Below are 20934 nucleotides of genomic sequence, written 5' to 3'. Positions count from 1 at the left end.
ATGGGCCGCTGAACGTCACGGGCTTCAAAAAGAAAATTTTCTTTGCCGGTACAGCGAGAATGGACAGTTTCGATGAAAATTTGCAGGCGGCCTTCCATGCCTCCAGGAAGGCCTACGATTCATATGACTCCAAGTCCATGAATATTGCCGAGTTCTCAGTAACTTCTTTATGTGTAACAGATGGAGAAGGAAAATGTTTTCGTACAAGATGTTCCTCGAAACGAAGTCTTCATGTGCAGAACCACAAACACATCATCTTCACCAAAAGAGAAAAAGAAACACATACATTGATTGCTGCTACTGAATGTGTAATGCAATGTGAATAACTAGTGACGCTACATCGATGAGTCGCGAAATCTAAACATTGTACATACATAACTCAAGAGAAAGAGATGGGACTATTATGGGGGAATCGTCAGTCTTTCCATTGCCAACCGCTCCATAACTCAACACATCGAAAGAAGTCGATGCAGTGCTACGAAAAAGAGCCAACATGCGGCGAAATGTTCCTGCATGGATAGATTCCCATCACTAGACCGCAAATATTGATGTAGCTAGCAAGGATCACCTAGAGGGGGGTGAATAGGTGATCTTAAACAATTTTTATCAATTTACGCGGAAATGAAAGATCACAGTTGAGTCTGAATAAAATTCAGATTCAAACAGTTTATATAAACAGTGCTCTTGATGTGCAGTGTGTACAGTAAGAGATAAGGGATAGAAAAACTGCACACAAGTTTATAGTGGTTCGGCTTATAGCAAGCCTACGTCCACTCTCCCACGCTGACAGCCTAGGGTTTCTCCAAGGTCTTCCTTGAGGAGATGATGCTTCAGAATGAACTCCAAGGGTTTCTCTTGGTCTTTGTCCTGGTGTCTCTCTATTTTCTTTGGCAGCAAACTGCTGGAAGTTCATTTTGGCCAACATCTTTTCTCCAACAAACATTAGAGGGACAAATGTCTTGCACAATTCATCAGGGACAAAAATGTGCAAATAAACAAATATCCTAGATATTAATGCACCATAGGGAAGCTGACCTTTGTCCTTTAGCACAGTTCTATACATATGAAGAATAATTGTGTGTGGAAGAGAGAATGAGACTGCATGCAGAATTGCCCAAATAAGTTTGACCTCAAATTTGGATAAATTAGTCTTTGATGATGCTTTGGGCCTAAGACAATTGATAATGATCTTATGTAAGATCACTGTTTTCTTTGTCAAATCAGGATAAGTAATCAGCCTTTTTGAACCTATGGAAAAGTTTGGGTTTTCTGAGGCAACTTTAGAGGCTTCTTCTTCAATGACCTCTATAGGAAGAAACTGACGATGTGGAACCCCAATAATATCACCCAATTGAGCAGTAGATAGTTTATAGTTCTTATACCCAACAGAGAATTGAATGCAATCAGGGGACATAATGAACAAGTTGGAGTAGAAATATGCAGTTACTTCTGCATACATAGGCGCAGACTGACGACAGAATTCAGTCAATTCCAACCTGTCAAAATAATGTTTGACAAAAATTCCAGTCTTTTCTAGAAAATCGAAATCAACGCTTCGATGGTTCATTATTCCTCTTGACAGCAACGTTTTATAAAAATCATTATGCTGTCGATTCCTAAAAAGATTGCCTTTCCCTTTCACTCCATAAGCAATCCCCAATTTCTTTTCAAAATGATGAACAATCCTGGCGTCATCGTCCTCCCTTATTCTCGAAAAACTAGAATATCGGCTCGGAGACTTAGAGCTTGAGACAGAAGTGATCTTTTGAGAAGATTCACCAATTTTTGCTTTCCCTTTTTCAGAAGAACTTTTCCTTTGTTCAGAAGTAGATACATTCTGAAGAGAGGAATATTTTTCCACAAGCTGCAATTCTAACCTAAAACCATTATCCTTTAAACAGGCAAATAAAACAGATTCGGAAGCATTACCTCTTTTCAATCTTTGGTAAGTTTTCCAAACGTGTTTCAGATCTTTAAAAAAGAAATCTGTTTTACCAGAAGTTCTTTGAGAGGATGCTGGAGGAGTGTCGTTCGAAGAGGTCTGTCTCTCAGATTCTGTCTTTGAATCAGTGATTTCCATGAACTCTGGTGGTCCTGAGTACTGTGAAACTCTATTCTGAATTCTCGATGACCGTCTTTTGGAAGCCATGGATGATCGAGCGAGAGTGTTTGGAACAGAAAGTTTTGATCTTTGAGAGGAGGAAGATGGAGAAGGAGACCGCTCCGAGAAGGTGTGAGTCGGAAGAGAAAAGGTTCGTACTGGTAGGGTTTTATAAAAAGGAGAGTACGGTTTTTAGAAAGAAAGACACTTTTAGAAAAAAAATTGAACCAAATATTTAGGAATTTTGGAAGGAGAAAAAAATATTTTGAGCACACTCAATTAATGAAATAAAATTAGAATTCATACATGAGTTGAAAAATATACCAATATATCCTGCCAGAAATGCCAAAAATATTCCCGCCAAAATTTGAATTAAGGACGTACCTTACATTTGAGTCTGAAATAGACTTTTCAGATGGAGATCATTTGAGTCTGAAAAATTCCTGTCTAACAAATACTTTCAAGAAAATGGGTAAGTAATGCATAGTTTATTTCTAATATATTCAAATGAAGACTTATCAAGAGGTTTTGTGAATATATCAGCTAATTGATTCTTAGAATCAATGAATTGAATATTCACATCACCATTCTGAACATGATCTCTAATGAAGTGATGCTTAATTTCAACATGCTTAGCACGTGAATGAAGAATTGGGTTCTTGGTCAGATTAATAGCACTTGTATTGTCACATTTGATTGCAACATTTGAATCTTCAATAGCAAAGTCTCGCAACTGCTGCTTCATCCACAGAATCTGTGCATAGCAACTTCCCAAAGCCACATATTCTGCTTCTGCTGTAGAAAGTGCAATTGTATTTTGCTTCTTTAAGTACCAGGACACCAACATATTCCCAAGTAGTGGACATGTTCCTGAAGTATTTTTCCTGTTCACTTTACATCCAGCTAAATCAGCATCAGAATAACCAGTAAGAGTAAAATCTGAATCTTTGGAATACCAAAGACTTAACATTGGATAAGTTCCAATGTATTTGATTATCCTTTTAACTGCAGAAAGATGTGATTCCTTTGGGTCTGATTGAAATCTTGCACACATACAGACACTAAATAGAATGTCAGGTCTAGATGCAGTAAGGTATAATAATGATCCTATCATGCTTCTATATACCTTCTGATCAACATTTTTACCATTTTCATCTTTGTCCAGTTTGGATGAATGAGACATAGGAATGTCTGTTTTCTTGCAATTCTGCAATCCAAACTTCTTGACAATCTCCTTTGCATACTTCTCTTGGCAAATGAATGTACCACCTTTGGTTTGTTTCACTTGTAGGCCGAGAAAGAATGTCATTTCGCCCATCATACTCATCTCGAACTCATTCTGCATATTCTTAGAAAATTCTTTGCAAAGCAGTTCGTTAGATGATCCAAAAATGATATCATCAACATAAATTTGAACAAGTAAGAAATCCTTACCTTTTCTTTTAATGAATAAAGTTGTATCAACCTTACCTTTGGTGAAGTCATTCTGCAGAAGGAAGTTACTTAACCTCTCATACCAGGCACGAGGAGCTTGTTTTAGACCGTAAAGGGCCTTTTTGAGTTTATAAACCTGATCAGACCTTTTTGGTTCTTCAAAATCAGGTGGTTGTTCCACATATACTTCTTCTTTGATATAGCCATTCAGGAAAGCACTTTTCACATCCATTTGAAACAATTTAAAGTTATGGAAACAAGCATAAGCTAATAGTAGCCTAATGGCTTCTAACCTTGCAACTGGTGCATATGTTTCATCATAATCGATGCCTTCTTCTTGAGAATAGCCTTTTGCAACCAGTCTTGCTTTGTTTCTTGTGACTTTCCCTTTGTCATCCAGTTTGTTTCTGAATACCCATTTTGTTCCAATTACAGGATGATTTTTGGGTCTCGGCACAAGTTCCCATACTTTATTGATTTTGAACTGCTGAAGTTCCTCCTGCATAGCTTCGATCCAGCTTTCATCTGATAATGCTTCTCCAACTTCTTTTGGTTCTATTTCTGATATCAACGCTAAGTTGCTAATGTTCTCTTTGTGTTTAGATCTGGTCTTGATGCCATCTTCTATTTCTCCAATGATAAGGTTCTTCGGATGACTGGATTTATGTTTTCAGTTTCTGTCAAATCTTTCTTTTGAATATCATCAGACTCTGAAGGTTCTAGTTGAGTCTGTATTGTATCTTCTTTTCCTTCTTCTACAGATTCTACGATCTTTGGAGATTCTTGTTGAGCTTCTCATAACTCTTGAATGTTGGGAGATGGTTCAGATTCATCTTTGTGAGTCTGAATATTTTCATCAAACCTTACATTCATTGTTTCTTCCACAGTTTGAGAATTCTTGTTGAAGACTCTGAATGCTTTACTTGTAGTTGAATATCCAAGGAAAAATCCTTCATCTGCTTTCTCATTAAACTTACCAGTGCGATCATTTGGATTTTTAAGAATAAAGCATTTACAACCAAACACACGAAAATGTGAGATATTGAGCTTTCTACCTTTGTAAAGCTCATAGGGGGTTTTCTCAAGAATAGGTCTGAGAAAAACTCTGTTAATGATATAACATGCTGTAAAAACTGCATCTGCCCAGAAATAAGAAGGAATCTTGCTTTCAATCAACAAAGTTCTTGCCATTTCTTGCAAAGAACGATTTTTCCTCTCCACAACACTATTTTGTTCTGGTGTATAAGGAGTAGAAAAATTGTGTTGAAAGCCGTTTTCCTCACAAAAATCTGAAAAATTTTGATTTTCAAATTCTCCCCCATGATCAGTTTTAATGCAGGAAATGGTATAGCCCTTTTCATTCTGAATTCTTTTTGCAAATTTTGAAAAATATGAAAATGCTTCATTTTTATGAGCAAGGAAGAACACCCAAGTAAATCTTGTGAAGTCATCAACAATAACTAAAAAATATTTCTTACCACCAATACTTTGTGTTCTGGTTGGTCCAAAAAGATCCATATGAAGAAGCTGCAAAGCACGATTAGTGGAAACATGATGTATAGACTTAAAAGAGTTTCTTACTTGTTTTCCTAGAGTGCAGGCATTGCATAACTCTGTTTTCTTGTATTTCAAATCTGGCAGACCTCGAACCAATTTTTTGTTTGAGATCTTTGAGATTTGTTTCATACTGATATGCCCAAATCTTCTGTGCTATAGTTCTTCATCCTCTTTGATTGAGATCAAGCAATGAGTGGAGTTTGGATTGACATCTAGAAGATAAATATTGCCATGTCTTCTTCCTGTGAATGTTTGAGAAGAATCTTTGCTTGTTCCTGAGCATGTATCTTCTTGAAAGTTGATTCTGAAACCTGTATCACATAGTTGGCTTATGCTTATCAAGTTGTAGTTGAGTCCTTTTACCAATGAAACATCATTGATTGTGAGTCCTCCAATTTCAACCGTTCATTTGCCAACTATTTTTCCTTTGTTATTTCCTCCAAAAGAAACTTTTTCACCATTCAGGCTTTGTAGTTCAACGAATATGCTTGGATCTCCTGTCATGTGTCTAGAACATCCACTGTCTAGGTACCACTTTCTTTTTCTCTCTGTGGTAACCTGCAAAAGTCACAACATCTCAAGTTTTCTTTGGTACCCAAATTTATTTGGGTCCTTGAGCATTAGTATAGGCTGTTTTAACAAAGTCTCTTCGAATAGATCTCCAGACCTTAGGACATTCATTCTCAAAATGTTGTGGATCTCCACATTTTGAGCACTTAAGAGCACTCCGGCCAACAGACTTGACAAAATTCCTTTTGAAATGATTTTTATAAGCTTGTCGAGGAGGTCTTTGTCTTAATCTCTCCTTGACCTTTGGAAAATCAATTAAGCTATCACTTTCCTTCACAAAATTCGAGACCAGATTTGTTGTAATAAGGAATTTGGATAGAAAGGATATGCTCCAAGGTTTCTGAACCTTTTGAAAACTTGGAAGTAATTTCTGAAACTTCCTTTTTCAAAACAGCATTTTCTTTGGAAAGAAAATCTCAACTTTCCTTGACTTGATGAAATTCTTTTTGAAGGAAATCGATTTTTTCTTTTTGTGAAACATTCTGTTGCCTTAGTGATGAATTTTCCTTTTTCAAAGAAGAGATTCTTTTAAGAGCAGTCTTAAATTCAAAGCATAATTCATCAATGTAATTTGACACTTCAATTGGCATATCAGGATACTTTACCTCAATCTCAACTTTAGCATCAGAATCTGAATCTGAGTCTGACTTGGCCATCAGACAGAAGTTTGAGATATCTTCATCACTGTCTTCACACTCTGTATCACTCCAGGTTTATGCTTTTAAGGCTTTCTTTGCTTTCTCAAATTTGGTCTTCTTTTTCAGAAGTGGACAATTTGGCTTAATATGTCCACGTTTCCTACAATTAAAGCAAATCACCTCCTTTGACTTATATGTTTCATCAATAGTCTTCTTCTTCTCAAAAGGCTTCCTCCCTTTGAGGTTTCTTCCTTTGATTTTCATCTTCTTATACTTCTTTATGAAGAGGGCCAGTTCTTCATCATCAACATCTTCATCTTCAGAATCTGCATCAGAATCAATGTTAGTTTTTAATGCAATTGACTTATTACCTCTGGATTCATTTTCCTCATTCCGTTGCTCAGTCTCATATGATTGAAGAGTTCCAATTAACTCATTCACTGATAGAGGCTTGATCCTTTGTGTCTCTCAAAGAGATGTTTTGATATTATCCCACTGTTTTGTCAGTCCTCTCAGTAGTTTGTTGACTTTCATCGCATCTGGGACTGGTTGTCCTTGATATGCAAGACCGTTTACTATGTCAGTAAACCTGTCATACATATCAGCAACTGATTCTTCAGGCTTCATTTTGAAGGCTTCATATTAACCAAGCAAAAGATTGATTTGAGTTTCCTTGGCTCGATCTTTTCCTTCATAAGTAGTGAGGAGAGTATCCCAGATTTCCTTGGCTGATTCACAAGCAGCAATTTTTTTATATTCAATAGGTGATAAGGCACAATAGAAAGAATAAATTGCTTTGGAATCTAAGGTTTCTCTTTTAGATATCTCAGTTTGAGATAATGGAGGATCTGCTGCTTTGCTTCCGTTTGCCTTTTCTTTTGAATCAGAAGATTTTGGATTGACTCCTCTGATGATGACATCCCATTGCATGTGATCAATTGACTTTATGAATGCCTTCATCTTATTCTTCCAGACACTATATTCATTGCCATCGAAATATGGTGGTCTGTTGTTGCTTTGTCCTTCAATGAGACCTGGGACACTCAAGCTAGCCATATAGATCGTTAGCTTAGAAGTAAAACACTTCAATAAGTGAGCAACTTGCTCTGATACCAATTGATGTAGCTAGCAAGGATCACCTAGAGGGAGGTGAATAGGTGATCTTAAACAATTTTTATCAATTTACGCTGAAATGAAAGATCACAGTTGAGTCTGAATAAAATTCAGATTCAAAACAGTTTATATAGACAGTGCTCTTGATGTGCAGTGTGTACAGTAAGAGATAAGGGATAGAAAAACTGCACACAAGTTTATAGTGGTTCGGCTTATAGCAAGCCTACGTCCACTCTCCCACGCTGACAGCCTACCGGCTGAATTTCACTATGTAATCAAGAGGAATTACAACTTATGAGTGACAGCACTCTTGTGTATGATAGGACTCTCTATCTTACACAATCACTCTTACAAAGTGTCCCTCAAGATCTTAATTTTTGGCTTAGAAAGAAAAGAGAAATGATCGGAGTATGCTCAGACTTTGGACTTGTTGATTCTTGATTCTGTGTCTATCTTCTGCTGCTCGTTGATCTCTTTAAATACTCCTCAACTTCCAAACTAGCCGTTGGACAGCTTTCAGAGGATCATCTTCCAATCTTCACCTTGGACAAATTTGTATAAAATGGATTGAGTAGCCGTTGGATGACAGAGTCTGAATCCCGCTGATTCTGGTCGCCCATACAATCAGAATCTTGGTTTCCATAAGTAGAGCTTTATCTGTTGTAATGCATACTTGTCGTAGTGTTTGATTGTCAATCAATTTGTTTGAGATTAAGACAATCAAAACTTTCCTTCTGTGAAATCCAAGCCAGATCACTAGCTATTATGTTTCGTTCTGAGTTCTGCGTCTGAAGAAATTCTGTGTCTGCGTCTGCGTCTGCGTCTGAATAATTTCTGCACCTGCGTCTGCATTTGAATAACTTCTGCGTCTGCGTCTCAGAACTTAGATTATGTGGGTCTTCAATAAGATATGAACTTCTTATTTTGCCAGCTTGTAAAGTCTGAAAAACTTCCTTTTGAGCTTCCAGAATATATATACATACCTGGAATAAAATAGTTCAGAATAAGTATCAGATTTATAATAACATGGAAGGTTTTGTCAACTTCAAAATCAATAGGAGTTTTCCTCAACAAATATAAGCTTTCGCAAGAATGAAAACAGATATGAACTCAAAGTCTGGTCAAATTTTGGTAATGGGAGGAAGAGAAGATAATGCCTCGAAAGCATGCAAAAGCAACAGCAAAGTTACCATTCTAGTCATCTCCAATTTTGGTCGACGAAATGATTGGTGTTCGGACCTACAGAGGAAATGATGGCGATTGCTTGCGAAACTCCTAGTTCGATTGCGAACACCGGCTTTCAACCCGAGCAGAGATATGAATTTATTTGAACGCAACTACCAAAAAATAAATCAAAGCCTCCATAAGCAGTAACTAGGAAACTAGAACCTAACGTGTATCGGTTGCTTGACTATATGTGAAAGTTTGAGCCAGCTTGGTTATTAGAAGAACGCTTCCATGCCTAGGGTTCTTAGGGATTGGGAAACGGTTTATTTAGAATTATACAGAGGTGCCTTCTCATTTGATTATTCCATTCCTTGCTTAATTCTTAAAGAAGTACGAGTGTCACGAACTTATAGAACGATGGCATCGTACCGTAAGATCTTGAATTGCGCTGGGTCAAAATCAAGAGCGGAGTGGAGGCTTCACGGTCGTACGAATATTCAACACCCTTGGAGTTGAAGCAACCCCGCTTCACTATTCCCATGGCAAACACACATCTCTTCTACTTTCTTGATATGAGTTGAGCTAAGGTACTTTGCGCGAGGAAATATTGAGCCGGCTGCCACAAGTCACATCATCAACTGACTTGTCATCCGCTCGAAAACTACGACATGATTTCGAATGGCTCTTCAAATGTGATTGAACTCGAGATTTCTTCAAATGTGATTGAACTCGAGATTTCTATCTACTAATTAGAGGTGCGGAGTGCAAAAACTGTTAAAGAAAATGAAGCAAAGAAGAAAGAAGGAAGGAAGGAAGGGAATGCACATAGATTCCCCTAAAGCATTGGAGCTCATTTTTGGAGTGTCACAATTCGCCAAAAGGTTGGGATAACTTCCTAATTCATGTGGTATATGAAGAGAAATATTAAGGTTGCGTTTGGTGGTCTGGATTTCTAACGAGAATATGATAGGATAGGATTCGATGAGATATGATATAAAGTTAGATATTTTCATTTTTCTATGCTACCCATTTTTTTTAGAAATTCCAGTGCCCGTCAGTCTTCTAGAATTAGAAAGATTATTTTCAAGTTTGAATTTGTTCATTTAAAATCTGAATTCTTCTACTTCATTTTTATTTACAAATTATTTTTATTTTCCATATCTTTTTTTTATTTTTCTATTCCCTTTTATCATTTCTTCATAAAAATTTTATCAAATAATAAACTATACTATATACCTAAAATATGTAATAATATAGACACTAAATACACACACACACAAAATAAATATTATAGAGTAGAAAGAAATTCAAATATATAAATAAAAATGAAATTTATTTTTTATTTTATTTTTTATATTAGAATTCAAATTTTATTATTATTTTAGTTTTATTATCTAAGAAGTTTGTTATTTAAGAAAAATAGCTTTCATACCATGATACATTGGTTACTTATCCACCTTTATCCCACTTCCCCTCATGGGATAATTTTATTTTGGGTATATGCTTCTTATATATGACTTTATCTTGTTTTGGGCAGGAACCAAACACAGTTATCAAACTTAGCCTAGGAGGACATACAATAACGTGCTTTCCTCTAATATGGTGGATAGGTTCGATTCCTTCCAAGATGGTACTTATACATATGGAAACTGACAATTATAATGCCGAATTTACAACTTTCTCCCTTATGAAAGCAAGAATTATCCCCTTTAAATCAACTCCTTGCGTAATTTTACGTTTACAAGGGTTAAATAAAAGGATTTAACAATTTGTCTACTTCTTTGCCTTGTAATTTGTTCCTCTGGAGGAAGTAGCTATGGTAAACATCTTGAAATGAGCTGCAAAAAACATGTACTAGGATTCTTATAGCCCCTAACATGCTTTTTTCTGTATAGGGTTTCTCGATTTCTATATGTTCGTTGATCCTAGTTTCTGCACTATTGTTGACAAATGAATCTAAGGTCGGTGTTGCCAATAAAACATTTAGTGTTTCGGACTATGGAGTGGTTGGCAATGGGCTCACCGATGATTCTTCGGTATAGTTTTATGTTGATCTATCTAGTTATACGTACCGAGATTAAGCAACGTCTTGACTACTTTTTTGTAGCAGTCCATGTATGTAGGCCGTGTAAAGAATTTCGTTGTGACGTGACAATAAAAGATCATATTCAATGAATCTCATAATTTGATATTGAAATACGCGCAGGCATTTACAAAGGCGTGGAAGGATGCATGCAGCTCAAAGGCGGGGGCATCGACCATCAGCGTTCCGCAAGGAAAGAAGTACCATTTAAATCCTATCAATTTTGTGGGCCCTTGCAAGTCTTATATCAATATCGCAGTAAGTAAAATAAAGACAACATATCTCTTTTTCTCTCTTCCACTTATAAAAGGTCAAAACATATGGTGCTTCTTTAATAGATGAAAGAAAGTCTTAACTTCAATGCGATTAGCTTTAATTGCATGGAAAGTACTAGATCTAGGATTTAGGGTGCGTTTGTTTTGCGGGAAATGAAGGATTTCGAAAACAATTTTAAAAAATGATCGTTTTATATCGCTTACAAAAACGAATAAGCGAAAAATATTTGGTATAAATTGTTATCGATAATGAAAACATTTTTAATTGGTTAATTATTTTAAATAATACAAAAGATTATTTTTAGAAAAATATTTTTCAAATTGTTCATTTTCCGCGAACAAGTGAAGCCTTAGTGGACTTTAATCATTCAGATCTAATGAAGTTTGTGAGTAATCCTTCCTCAATGCGATTGCAGGTATCAGGGAAGATCATAGCACCAAAAGATCCAAATGCATGGAAGGGGTACGATCCAGCCAAGTGGCTGACTTTTGAGAATGTGAATGGGCTCAACATTAGTGGGCCAGGCTTGTTTGATGGATATGGCAATGCCTGGTGGAACATCTCTTGCAAATTGAACCCCAAGCCAGTAACGAAATTTCAACCCCTTTTCAGCAAATTTTGATTAAGAATCAAACATTTGTATTTCAAATTTCCGAATTGTAATGCTACTTGTTTTGTAGTTCTGACCCTTCTTTTTCATGTTCGATTTGTTTGGGGACCAGGGATGCAATAAGCTCGCCCCAACAGTAAGTCTTTTGCAGCATTCATGATACTTTCTCTTCCATTGCTATATACAGTTGAGTTCTTGAGAAGATTCATTTAGGAGAAGAGGTACATATAGGCATGTACATAACATAAGCGTATTGCTTTCTTACTAGTTAATACCCACTAATGCATCCGGTTTTCTTGTGGTTAACACGATACTAGTTTAGGAAATGATTTGATGGGGTGAAAATTTTGACGTTCATGCGCTCGGGCTTTAATTAGTAGCCCCTCGATTAAATTAATTTAGTTCCATATAATGTTGCATCATGCAGCTACCTAATTCTTCTTCTGGTTCAAGTTGACAGATTCACTCTTAATACACTTCAATCTGGGGATGACCAGATTTAAGGCCCCAAAATACTGTGATGAGCAACAATTTCTCACCTAGGCTAGAAAATTCAGCTGCCACTGTTTAACTCTTTTGGAAATTCAGCTGATTTCACACCAACTTTTCCTCATTAGTTTGTTAGTGACAATCGTTCGGGATGATCTCATGTACTCTCGATTAGAACTTGGAAATTGTAAGGACAAATTAAATTCTAGGCATCAATAATTTTCTTAACCAACTAGTAGCTGTGTTAAAGAAAAGCAGCTTTTGTTAACCAAAACCGTAAACGAGGAATGTTTCGCCAATATAACATTAAAACCATTGCACTTTCAAACGAAAAAAGCTAATGTCTGGTACTTGAATGCCATGGATTATTGCAGACGATAAGTATCGCAAACTGCAATGGAGTGATTTTGCAAAATGTGCGCTTCAAGAACAGTCCTCAGGTGCACGTAACTGTTGATGGAAGCAGCGACGTTTATCTGAAGTTCTTGAACATTTCTGCACCCGAATGGAGCCCCAACACCGACGGAATCCACATTCAAGCTTCTCGTGCTGTCTCTGTTCAATCTTCAACCATAGGCACCGGTAATGCATTGCTTTCCTCTGAGACTATCTGTGTGTGTTTTGTTTTGTTGCTGGACATTTGCTTTCGGGAGAGAATCAGTCTAATTATCTCAAGACTTTTAGACAATGCAATTCCTTTTCTCTCAAAATATTCAGTTGGATTAAAGGGCATGTTGGGTTTGTGAAAATGATTGTAACGGTTCATCCCCTTATGGTGTTTCATCAACAGGCGATGATTGCATCTCGATCGGCGATCGGACCTCGAATACCAGTGTTACTGACATCAAGTGTGGACCTGGCCATGGAATAAGGTAAATGCACTTTTACCATACGAAACCTAAACATCGAAGAAAATATTAGGTAGACTCATACGGATAAATGGTGCCAAACATGGTAAAAATCTGCGATGCAATTATCAAGGGTTTGCAGCAAGTTTTAAGCTGTGAAGGTGTATTGATGTACTTGATTTTGGTGCAATTTTGCCGGGGACAGCATTGGGAGCTTGGGAAAGGATGGAAATGAAGTAAGTGTTAGTAACATCAACGTGAAGAACATTAACTTTCATGGGTCGACTAATGGAGCTAGAATTAAAACTTGGCATGTATGTCCGAGTTTGTCAATACATTCATTTATCTGTGTGACAGTTTCTCATTGACATTTAGAAGAAATGAAGCTTGTATAAAATTGCAAAGTGAAATTTACAAAATCGACAGGTGCGAAGAGGCCGAGTAAGCCAAGTTACTTTCTCGAATCTCAACTTCACTGCGGTAAAAAACCCCACCATCATAGACCAGTACTACTGCGATACTCCGTATGGTTGTCCCCGGACGGTAAGACGAGAATGGATATTCCTTAAATGATTATAGTTGATTGAACTGGTGACTATCGTTGGTAATCACGATCACAGACACCGTATACATTCGAAGATTATGTTTTGCCTGGCTTCCGAATTTAGCTTCCTCAGCTGAATTGAGCTCAATCATCTGTGAACGTGTTGACAGAAAACTGGAGTTCACATAAGCGACGTGCATTACCAAACGGCATTCGGGACGTCCAGCACGAAAGTGGCCATCAACCTAAATTGCAGCAACAACGCCCCATGCACCAACATCAACTTGGACGCCGTCGAACTGGACTCTGCAATCCGAGGAGAGGAACCCATTTCTAGCTGCAACCATGCCTTTGGCACTGCTAAAGGAATCGTCAAGCCCAAGTCCTGCCTTCGACAATTATAAGAAAAACGCCGCCTGCGTTTGAAAACCCAGTAGTAGATGGAGCATATCTAGAATGTATACAAATCAAAGTGACAAGAATTTGAAGCTTCTTTTACTGCATATGAAGATTTGCAAACGGTTTCAAAAGTAGTTAAAATCGTTGCTTTCCCTTGTTTATTTTTCAGGCATCAAGATCAAAATTCGACATATGTCCTGTTCTTGTAGTTTGTCAGTGATGGGCTATCTTGCGGCTCACTGTTACATGGATGATATCATGGGATCATCAACACAGTGCTGTGAGTGAGCTTTCCAATCCCGAAAAGGCTGTATGTACATTACATATTCAAGTTTGAGAGCCCGGGATGCTATTTATGATTGGTTAAAACTTAGAACTACAATAGAGTATACTAATTCATAAAGTTTTACGAAAATATCAAAATTGATCTTTCTTTCTCGAATGCAATATAAGAACGGTGTTTCATTGTGACTAAGTTGTATAAAAATACTTCTGACCATATAATATAGAAATACTGTGGCAAATTAGCCAGACAAAATACAAAAACACTAACATGCAATGTAGACAAACAATTTAACTAAGTACTTTAATGTATTGATAGGGCATTCTATCCATTTATATATTGGTCAGGTGATGATATATGATACGTACATTATTTAAACATTGAAATTTTCATAAATTAATGTGAGCTCACTATATGTGCATTTGAATTTCAAACCAATAGGAGAAAAAGTTTCACGCGAGGATGGTGAATACGATGGTAATCATGTTTCTTAAGTTTATGTTAGGTGAAATAAATTTATCTCTCCAAGTAAATTTTATTTTCCTCAATTTAGAGTTATGACATGATACGCGGGCCATATAGAATAAGGCGTTGTCTTGAGATATTATGCCATAGTTGAAAATCAAAAGATCAAGCATTTGATGAGTTCAAGATATAAGGCCATAGCTGAAAATCAAAAGGATGCAAAAAAAGTAAAAAACTCAAAGTTTTGAGAAGTGATCGGAAAGGAGAATACTTCTCATTAGATTTTTCTCCATTTTGTGAAGAAAATGGTATTGTGCATCAAGTAAGTACACCTTGTACACCACAACAAAATGGAATGGCAGAAAGAAAGAATCGAATTTTTGTACATATGGTTAATTCCATGATCTTATCAGCAAAATCACTAATCAATTAGTGGGGAGAAGCACCTCTTGCGCATGTCATGTTCACAACAAAATCCTATCAAAAAATTCAAGATATCTCCACATGAATTATGAAAAGGAAAGGTATCGAATATCCAATATTTTAAAGAATGAGGACGCCTTGCGTATTATAGAATTTGTGATCCTAAGCAAACAAAATTAGGACTAAGGGCATTAGAAGATGTGTTTGTTGGTTAAGCTTATCGATTATTAGATGTTGAATCTAATATTATTGTGGAATCAAGAGATGTTGCTTTGAAACATTTTGAATTTATGGAAAATCTGTCTCTAAGCAAGTAGAAAAAATTCAAATATATGTTGCCAAACTAAAAGGCATTCAACGTGAAGAATGAAGATTCAACCCTTTTGAAGTTTGAAGCAATCCCTTCACTATTCCCCTATTGCACGACCCTTCAACGTGAAGAATGCATGGCAAACACACACACATAAGTGAGAAAATATCGAGCCGGTTGCCTCATGCCACATCTTCGGCCCGACTCATCATCCACTCGATAATCATGGCATGATTTCGAACGGCTCTCCCCGAACGTAATTGAATTCGAGATTCCTTTCTCCTGATTACAGGTGGGTAACGGTCGCGAGGGAGTACAAAAACTGCAAAAATTGAAGCAAAGAAAGAAAGAAGGAAATGCACACAGATTTCCCCCAAAAAGCATTGGAGCTCGCATTTAAAATGTCAAATCCTCCCCAAAAAGGTTCAGATAGCTTCCTGTTCCACGTTGTATTTACTACAACGTGATTTGCGTGGAGTCGAGAAAGGATAGTTGTTAAATTCAGATAGGCAATCTCTACATTCCTCTGATGTGGTGGACAAATTGGCAAATTAAGCATTTTCCAATTAGAGAATCTAGAATAGTTGCCAAAATTGAGGATTTATCTGAAATATTTTACTACTAATTGCTAATTAGGGATTGATCTTTCATCCACCAGTCGATGAGTTAGAACAACCTATCTTTGTTTTTGTTCTTCTTTTTTCTCTTTTTATAAATTTTGCTTGATTGCATTGCATGAATGAGTTCGATTCCTTCCAATAGGGCAATTTTACATTGCGGAAACTGAAGATTGTACCGATCGAATTTAGATTTCTTTCCCTTAGGAAGATAAGTACGATCCACTTTATATATCACTCCATTTTACAACATTTTTATCTGCTTCTTTGCCTTGCGATTTGTTTCTTCCAGAGGAAGTACTTATGGTAAATATGTCAAAACGAGCTGCAAATGAAATATTATGTTGAATTCTTCTTCTTTTTTTTGGTCGGCCATCTGTTATTTCCGGACTTTGGAACTCCTCTACAAAGAGTTTGGCGGGCCCACCCCATAAACCCCCCCTATCCGGAGGAGGGGAGTTTCGAACTCCCCAACTCCCCATTTCCATGAGGAATAGTAACCGCTAGGGCAAGGCCCCGGTGGTTGTCATCTTGGATTCTTTCATGCCTAATATGATTTTTTGTGTGTGTAGGGTTTCTCGATTTTTGTATGTTTGTTCATCCTGGTCTCTACACTACTGTTAGCAAGTGAAATCGAGGTCAGTGTTGCTGACAAAACGTTCAGCGTTTCAGACTATGGAGCAGTTGGCAATGGGCAAACCGACGACTCCTCGGTATAATTTTATGTCCAGCTATTTACTTATACGTATTAAGATTCGGTAACACTGTGATTAGTATTTGGTACCTGTCCATATCGGTAGGCCGTGTAAAAGATTTCCTTGTGACTTGACAATAAGAGATTAATATTCGAAAAATCTCACGATTTCATGTTGAAATACGCGTAGGCATTTACAAAGGCGTGGAATGATGCATGCAACGCAGAAGAAGGGACGTCGACCATCGACGTTCCACAAGGAAAGACCTACCTTTTGAACATTATGGAATTTGCAGGCCCTTGCAAGTCGAATATCAATTTCACAGTAAGTGAAATAGAGACAACATATCTCTTTTTCTTGCTTCCCCTTATTTAGTCCATACATCGACCTATCGAATCCTTTTCGAGCGAATAGGGGATTGATCATAGTCTCATTTTGTTTCCGCACCAAAGTGCCAACTCGAGATTTTTAGATTATCATATTCAAGATAAGATATCGACATGGATGGTGTTTCTTTTATAAACGGAACAGAATCTCAAGTCGACGAGATCAACTCTTATTGCATGGAAAAGTACCGGATCTAGGATTTAACGAACTTACATGTTCAGATCTAATGGGGTTTGGGAGTTCGATAATCCTCGTTTACATTGGATTGCAGGTATTAGGAGAGATCATAGCACCAAAAGATCCAAGTGCTTGGAAGGAGAAGAATCAATGGTTGATTTTCGACAGTATAAATGGGCTCACCATAAGTGGGCCGGGCTCGTTTGATGGAAATGGCAAGCCCTGGTGGGACCTCTCCTGCAAATTGAACCCCACGACCGTAACGAAAAATCATCCCTTTTTCTTCTTCCAAATTTTTTATTAAGAATCAAAACGCTTGTAATTTCAAATTTCCAAATTGCAATGCTACTTCTTTTGTACTTCTAACCCTTCTTTCTCTTGTTTGATTTGTTTGGGGACCAGGGATGCAATACGTACGCGCCGACTGTAAGTATCGCGCAATATTCATGATACTTTCTCTCTTCCATTGCTGTTTATAGTTAAGATCCTATGAGGATTCGTTTAAGAGAAGAAATGCAAATAGATACGTACATATAAATTAAGCCAGTCTTTCCAAATAGCATTGCACAATGTAGCAGCTTCTGTGTTCCTCTAGTTCTAGCTGATAAATTGAGTCTCAATACACTTCAATCTGAGGATGGCCAGACTCAATGCCCCGATCACCGTGACGAGCAACAATTTCTTACCTAGGCTAGAAAAAGTTTCAACTCCTTGTCACAAACTCTGCCACTGTTCTACTCTTTTGGAAATTCAGTTGATTTCTCACCAATTTTTCCTCGTAAGTTTGTTAGTGACAATTGTTCCCAGATAATCTCATGTACTCTCGATTACAACTTGAAAATCGTAAGGACAAATTAAATATTAGGCAGTAATAATTTTAATCTAACTAGTAGCTATGTATAGGAAAAGCAGCTTTTGTTAACAAAAGATGTAAAAGGGGAATGTTTCGTCAATATAACATTAAAACTATAGCACTTTCGAACGAAAAAAGCTAATGTCCGGTACTTGAATGACATGGGCTACTGCAGACGCTCCGTATCGAAAAGTGCAATGGAGTGTATTTGCAAGATCTGCACTTCAAGAACAGTCCTCAGATGCATTTAATTGTTTATGGAAGCAGCGACGTTTACATGAAGTCCTTGAACATTTCCGCACCCGAGGAGAGCCCCAACACCGACGGAATCCACATTGGATCTTCTCATGGTGTCTCTGTTCGTTCTTCAATTATAGGCACCGGTGATGCATTGCTTTCCTCTGAGACTATCTGTGTGTGTTTTCTTTTGTTGCTTGACATTTGCTTTCGGGAGAGAATCAGTCTAATTATCTCAAGACTTTTAGACATTTCAATTCCTTTTCTCTCATAATTTCAGTTGTATTGAAGGACATGTTGCGTTTGTGAAAATGAATGTAACATTTCATCGCCTTATGGTGTTTCATCGACAGGCGACGATTGCATCTCGATCAGCGACAAGACCTCGAATATCAGTGTTTCTGACATCCAGTGTGGACCTGGTCATGGAATAAGGTAAATGCACCGTTACTATACGAAACCTAAACATCCAAGAAAATATCAGGTAGACTCATGCGTGATAGATGGTGCCAAACACGGTATAAAACAGCAACCCTATTATCATGGGTTTGCGGCAAGTTGTAAGCTGTGAAGGTGTATTAATGTACATGCTTTTGGTGCAATTTTGGTGGGGACAGCATTGGAAGCTTGGGAAAGGATGGAGAGGAAGTAAGTGTCAGCAACATCCACGTGAAGAACGTCGACTTTTACGGGTCAACTAATGGAGCTAGAATTAAAACTTGGCAGGTATGTCCGAGTTTGTCAATACATTCATTTATCTGCGTTAGAAGAAATGAGGTTGGAATAAAACTGAAGTAAAATTTACGAAATTGACAGGAGGGAAGAGGCCGAGTTAGCCAAGTTTTTTTCTCGAATCTCAGGTTCACCGCGGTGAAAAACCCCATCATCATTGACCAGTACTACTGCGATGCTCGGGATGCTTGTCCCAAAACGGTAAGACGAGAACAAATAATCCTTAAATGATTAAAGTTGACTGAACTAGTGACTATCATCGGTAATCACGATCACGGACAACGTATACGTTCGAAGATTATGTTTGCCAAGGCTTCCGAATTTAGCTTCGTCAGCCGAATTGAACTTAATCATCTGTGGACGTGTTGATAGGAAACGGGAGTACAGATAAGCGACGTGCATTACCAAATGGCATTCGGGACGTCCAGCACGAAAGTGGCCATCAACCTAAATTGCAGCAACAACGTCCCATGCACCAACATCAACTTGGACACCATCAAACTGGAATCTGCGAACGAAGGAGAGGAACCCATTTCTAGCTGCAACAATGCCTTTGGAACTACAGTAGGAATCGTCGAGCCCAAGTCCTGCCTTCAATGATTATGAAAAAGAAAGCTGCCGGTGGTTGAGAACCCAGTAGTAGATCGAGCATATCTAAAATGTGTACAAATCAAAGTGAAAAGAGTTTGAAGCTTTATTTCCTGCATTTGAAGATTTGTGAATGGTTTAATAAGAAGTTAAAATTGTTGCTTTCCCTTGTTTATTTATCACGCATCAAGATCTAAACTCAGTGAAAATTCCAAATAAGAACCTGAAGTGCCATCATTTTCTCAAATAAGGGTTTGAAATGGATTTTATTTTAAATAAGTGTCTAAAGTAGTTATGTTAATTTCAAAGAAGAGCCCAAACTTCCCGGATGATCAATGGCCCTTGCCCGGGCGTGGTTGCCCTCGAAAGCCATGGGCAAGGGCCACCCTCGCTTGTGGCCGGCCCTTGCCCCAGCGGCCAACGAGGGTCGCCGGGCCCTCGTTAAAAAGAAAAATAAAAAGAAATGAGAAAAATAAAAAGAAAAAATAATTAAAATTGTCTTTGGACGAAAATGCCCTTGATCGGTCGGAATATTTAGCCGGCCGGCAACCGGCAAGGTCAGTCCCTTATTTAAACTTCCACGATCATTTCACGTCCTTATTTGAGACCGACATAACCACTTCAAGTTCTTATTTGAAAATCTGAGGGCACTTCTTGCCCTATCTCAATACTTGACATATATCCTTTTTCTTTCTGTTTGTAAGTGAAGGGCTATCTTGCGGCTCACTGTCCCATGGATTGGATCATGTATTCATCAACACAGTGTTGTGAATGAACGTTCCAATCCCAAAAGGGCTGTATGCACGTTATACATTCAAGTTTGAAAGCCCATGATGCCATTTATGATTAGATAAAAATTAAAACTGCAATAGAGTATACTAATTGATAAAGTTTTATGAAAATATTAAAATTGATCTTTCTTTCCCGAATGCAATATAAGATCGGTGTTTCATTGTTACTAGGTTGTATAAAACACTTTCAAGGATATAATATCGAGATGGTTTGGCAAATTAGCCGGACAAAATATAAATAGACTAAATGGATAATCAAGAGAATTGGTATGTATGGTTATCAAAGACATGTAGACAAAAAATTTAACTACATACTTTTACTGTGTTAATAGAGCATTGTATTAGTTTGGAACTTACTTATTTGATGAAGATGCTTTTTGTTAAATAGGAAAAAGACAACTTCCATTCATTTTTTGGTCCGTGATGATATATAATATGTAGACTTTTTAGATATAGATAGTTCCATAGATGATCGTAATCGCACCAGGAGCAAAAGTTTCACGAGAGGATGATGAATATGATAGCAATTATGTTTATTTAAGTTTAT

At 37.4% G+C, this 20934-nt stretch overlaps 1 protein-coding gene across 1 annotated transcript; it reads left to right on the top strand.

Moving 5' to 3' along the window:
* Positions 1-59: 59 nt before the first annotated feature.
* On the top strand, positions 60-19771 carry LOC115678502 (polygalacturonase-like). Its single transcript, XM_056311658.1, has 16 exons — positions 60-158; positions 10476-10616; positions 10787-10921; positions 11355-11525; positions 12413-12620; positions 12829-12910; positions 13092-13200; positions 16500-16640; positions 16812-16946; positions 17281-17445; positions 17589-17612; positions 18215-18422; positions 18630-18711; positions 18894-19002; positions 19093-19209; positions 19381-19771. Exons 1-16 carry the CDS (start codon positions 60-62, stop codon positions 19606-19608), a joined length of 2154 nt encoding a protein of 717 aa, XP_056167633.1. The 3' UTR covers positions 19609-19771.
* Positions 19772-20934: the final 1163 nt, after the last annotated feature.

The sequence above is a fragment of the Syzygium oleosum genome, unplaced genomic scaffold, assembly GCF_021117445.2.
Source record: "Syzygium oleosum isolate NSW1041296 unplaced genomic scaffold, Sole_v2.1 Sole_v2.05, whole genome shotgun sequence".
Lineage (NCBI taxonomy): Eukaryota > Viridiplantae > Streptophyta > Magnoliopsida > Myrtales > Myrtaceae > Syzygium > Syzygium oleosum.
The sequence above is the reverse complement of the archived record's forward strand: the minus strand, read 5'-3'. Positions and strand labels throughout refer to the sequence as shown.

Coding starts and splice junctions, on each gene's coding strand:
- LOC115678502 (XM_056311658.1), top strand. CDS start 60: ATGGACAGTTTCGATGAAAATTTGCAGGCGGCCTTCCATGCCTCCAGG. Junction 159..10,475: donor TGAATATTGCCGAGTTCTCA/GTAACTTCTTTA, acceptor TTTTCTGTATAG/GGTTTCTCGATTTCTATATG. Junction 12,621..12,828: donor ATCTTCAACCATAGGCACCG/GTAATGCATTGC, acceptor TTTCATCAACAG/GCGATGATTGCATCTCGATC.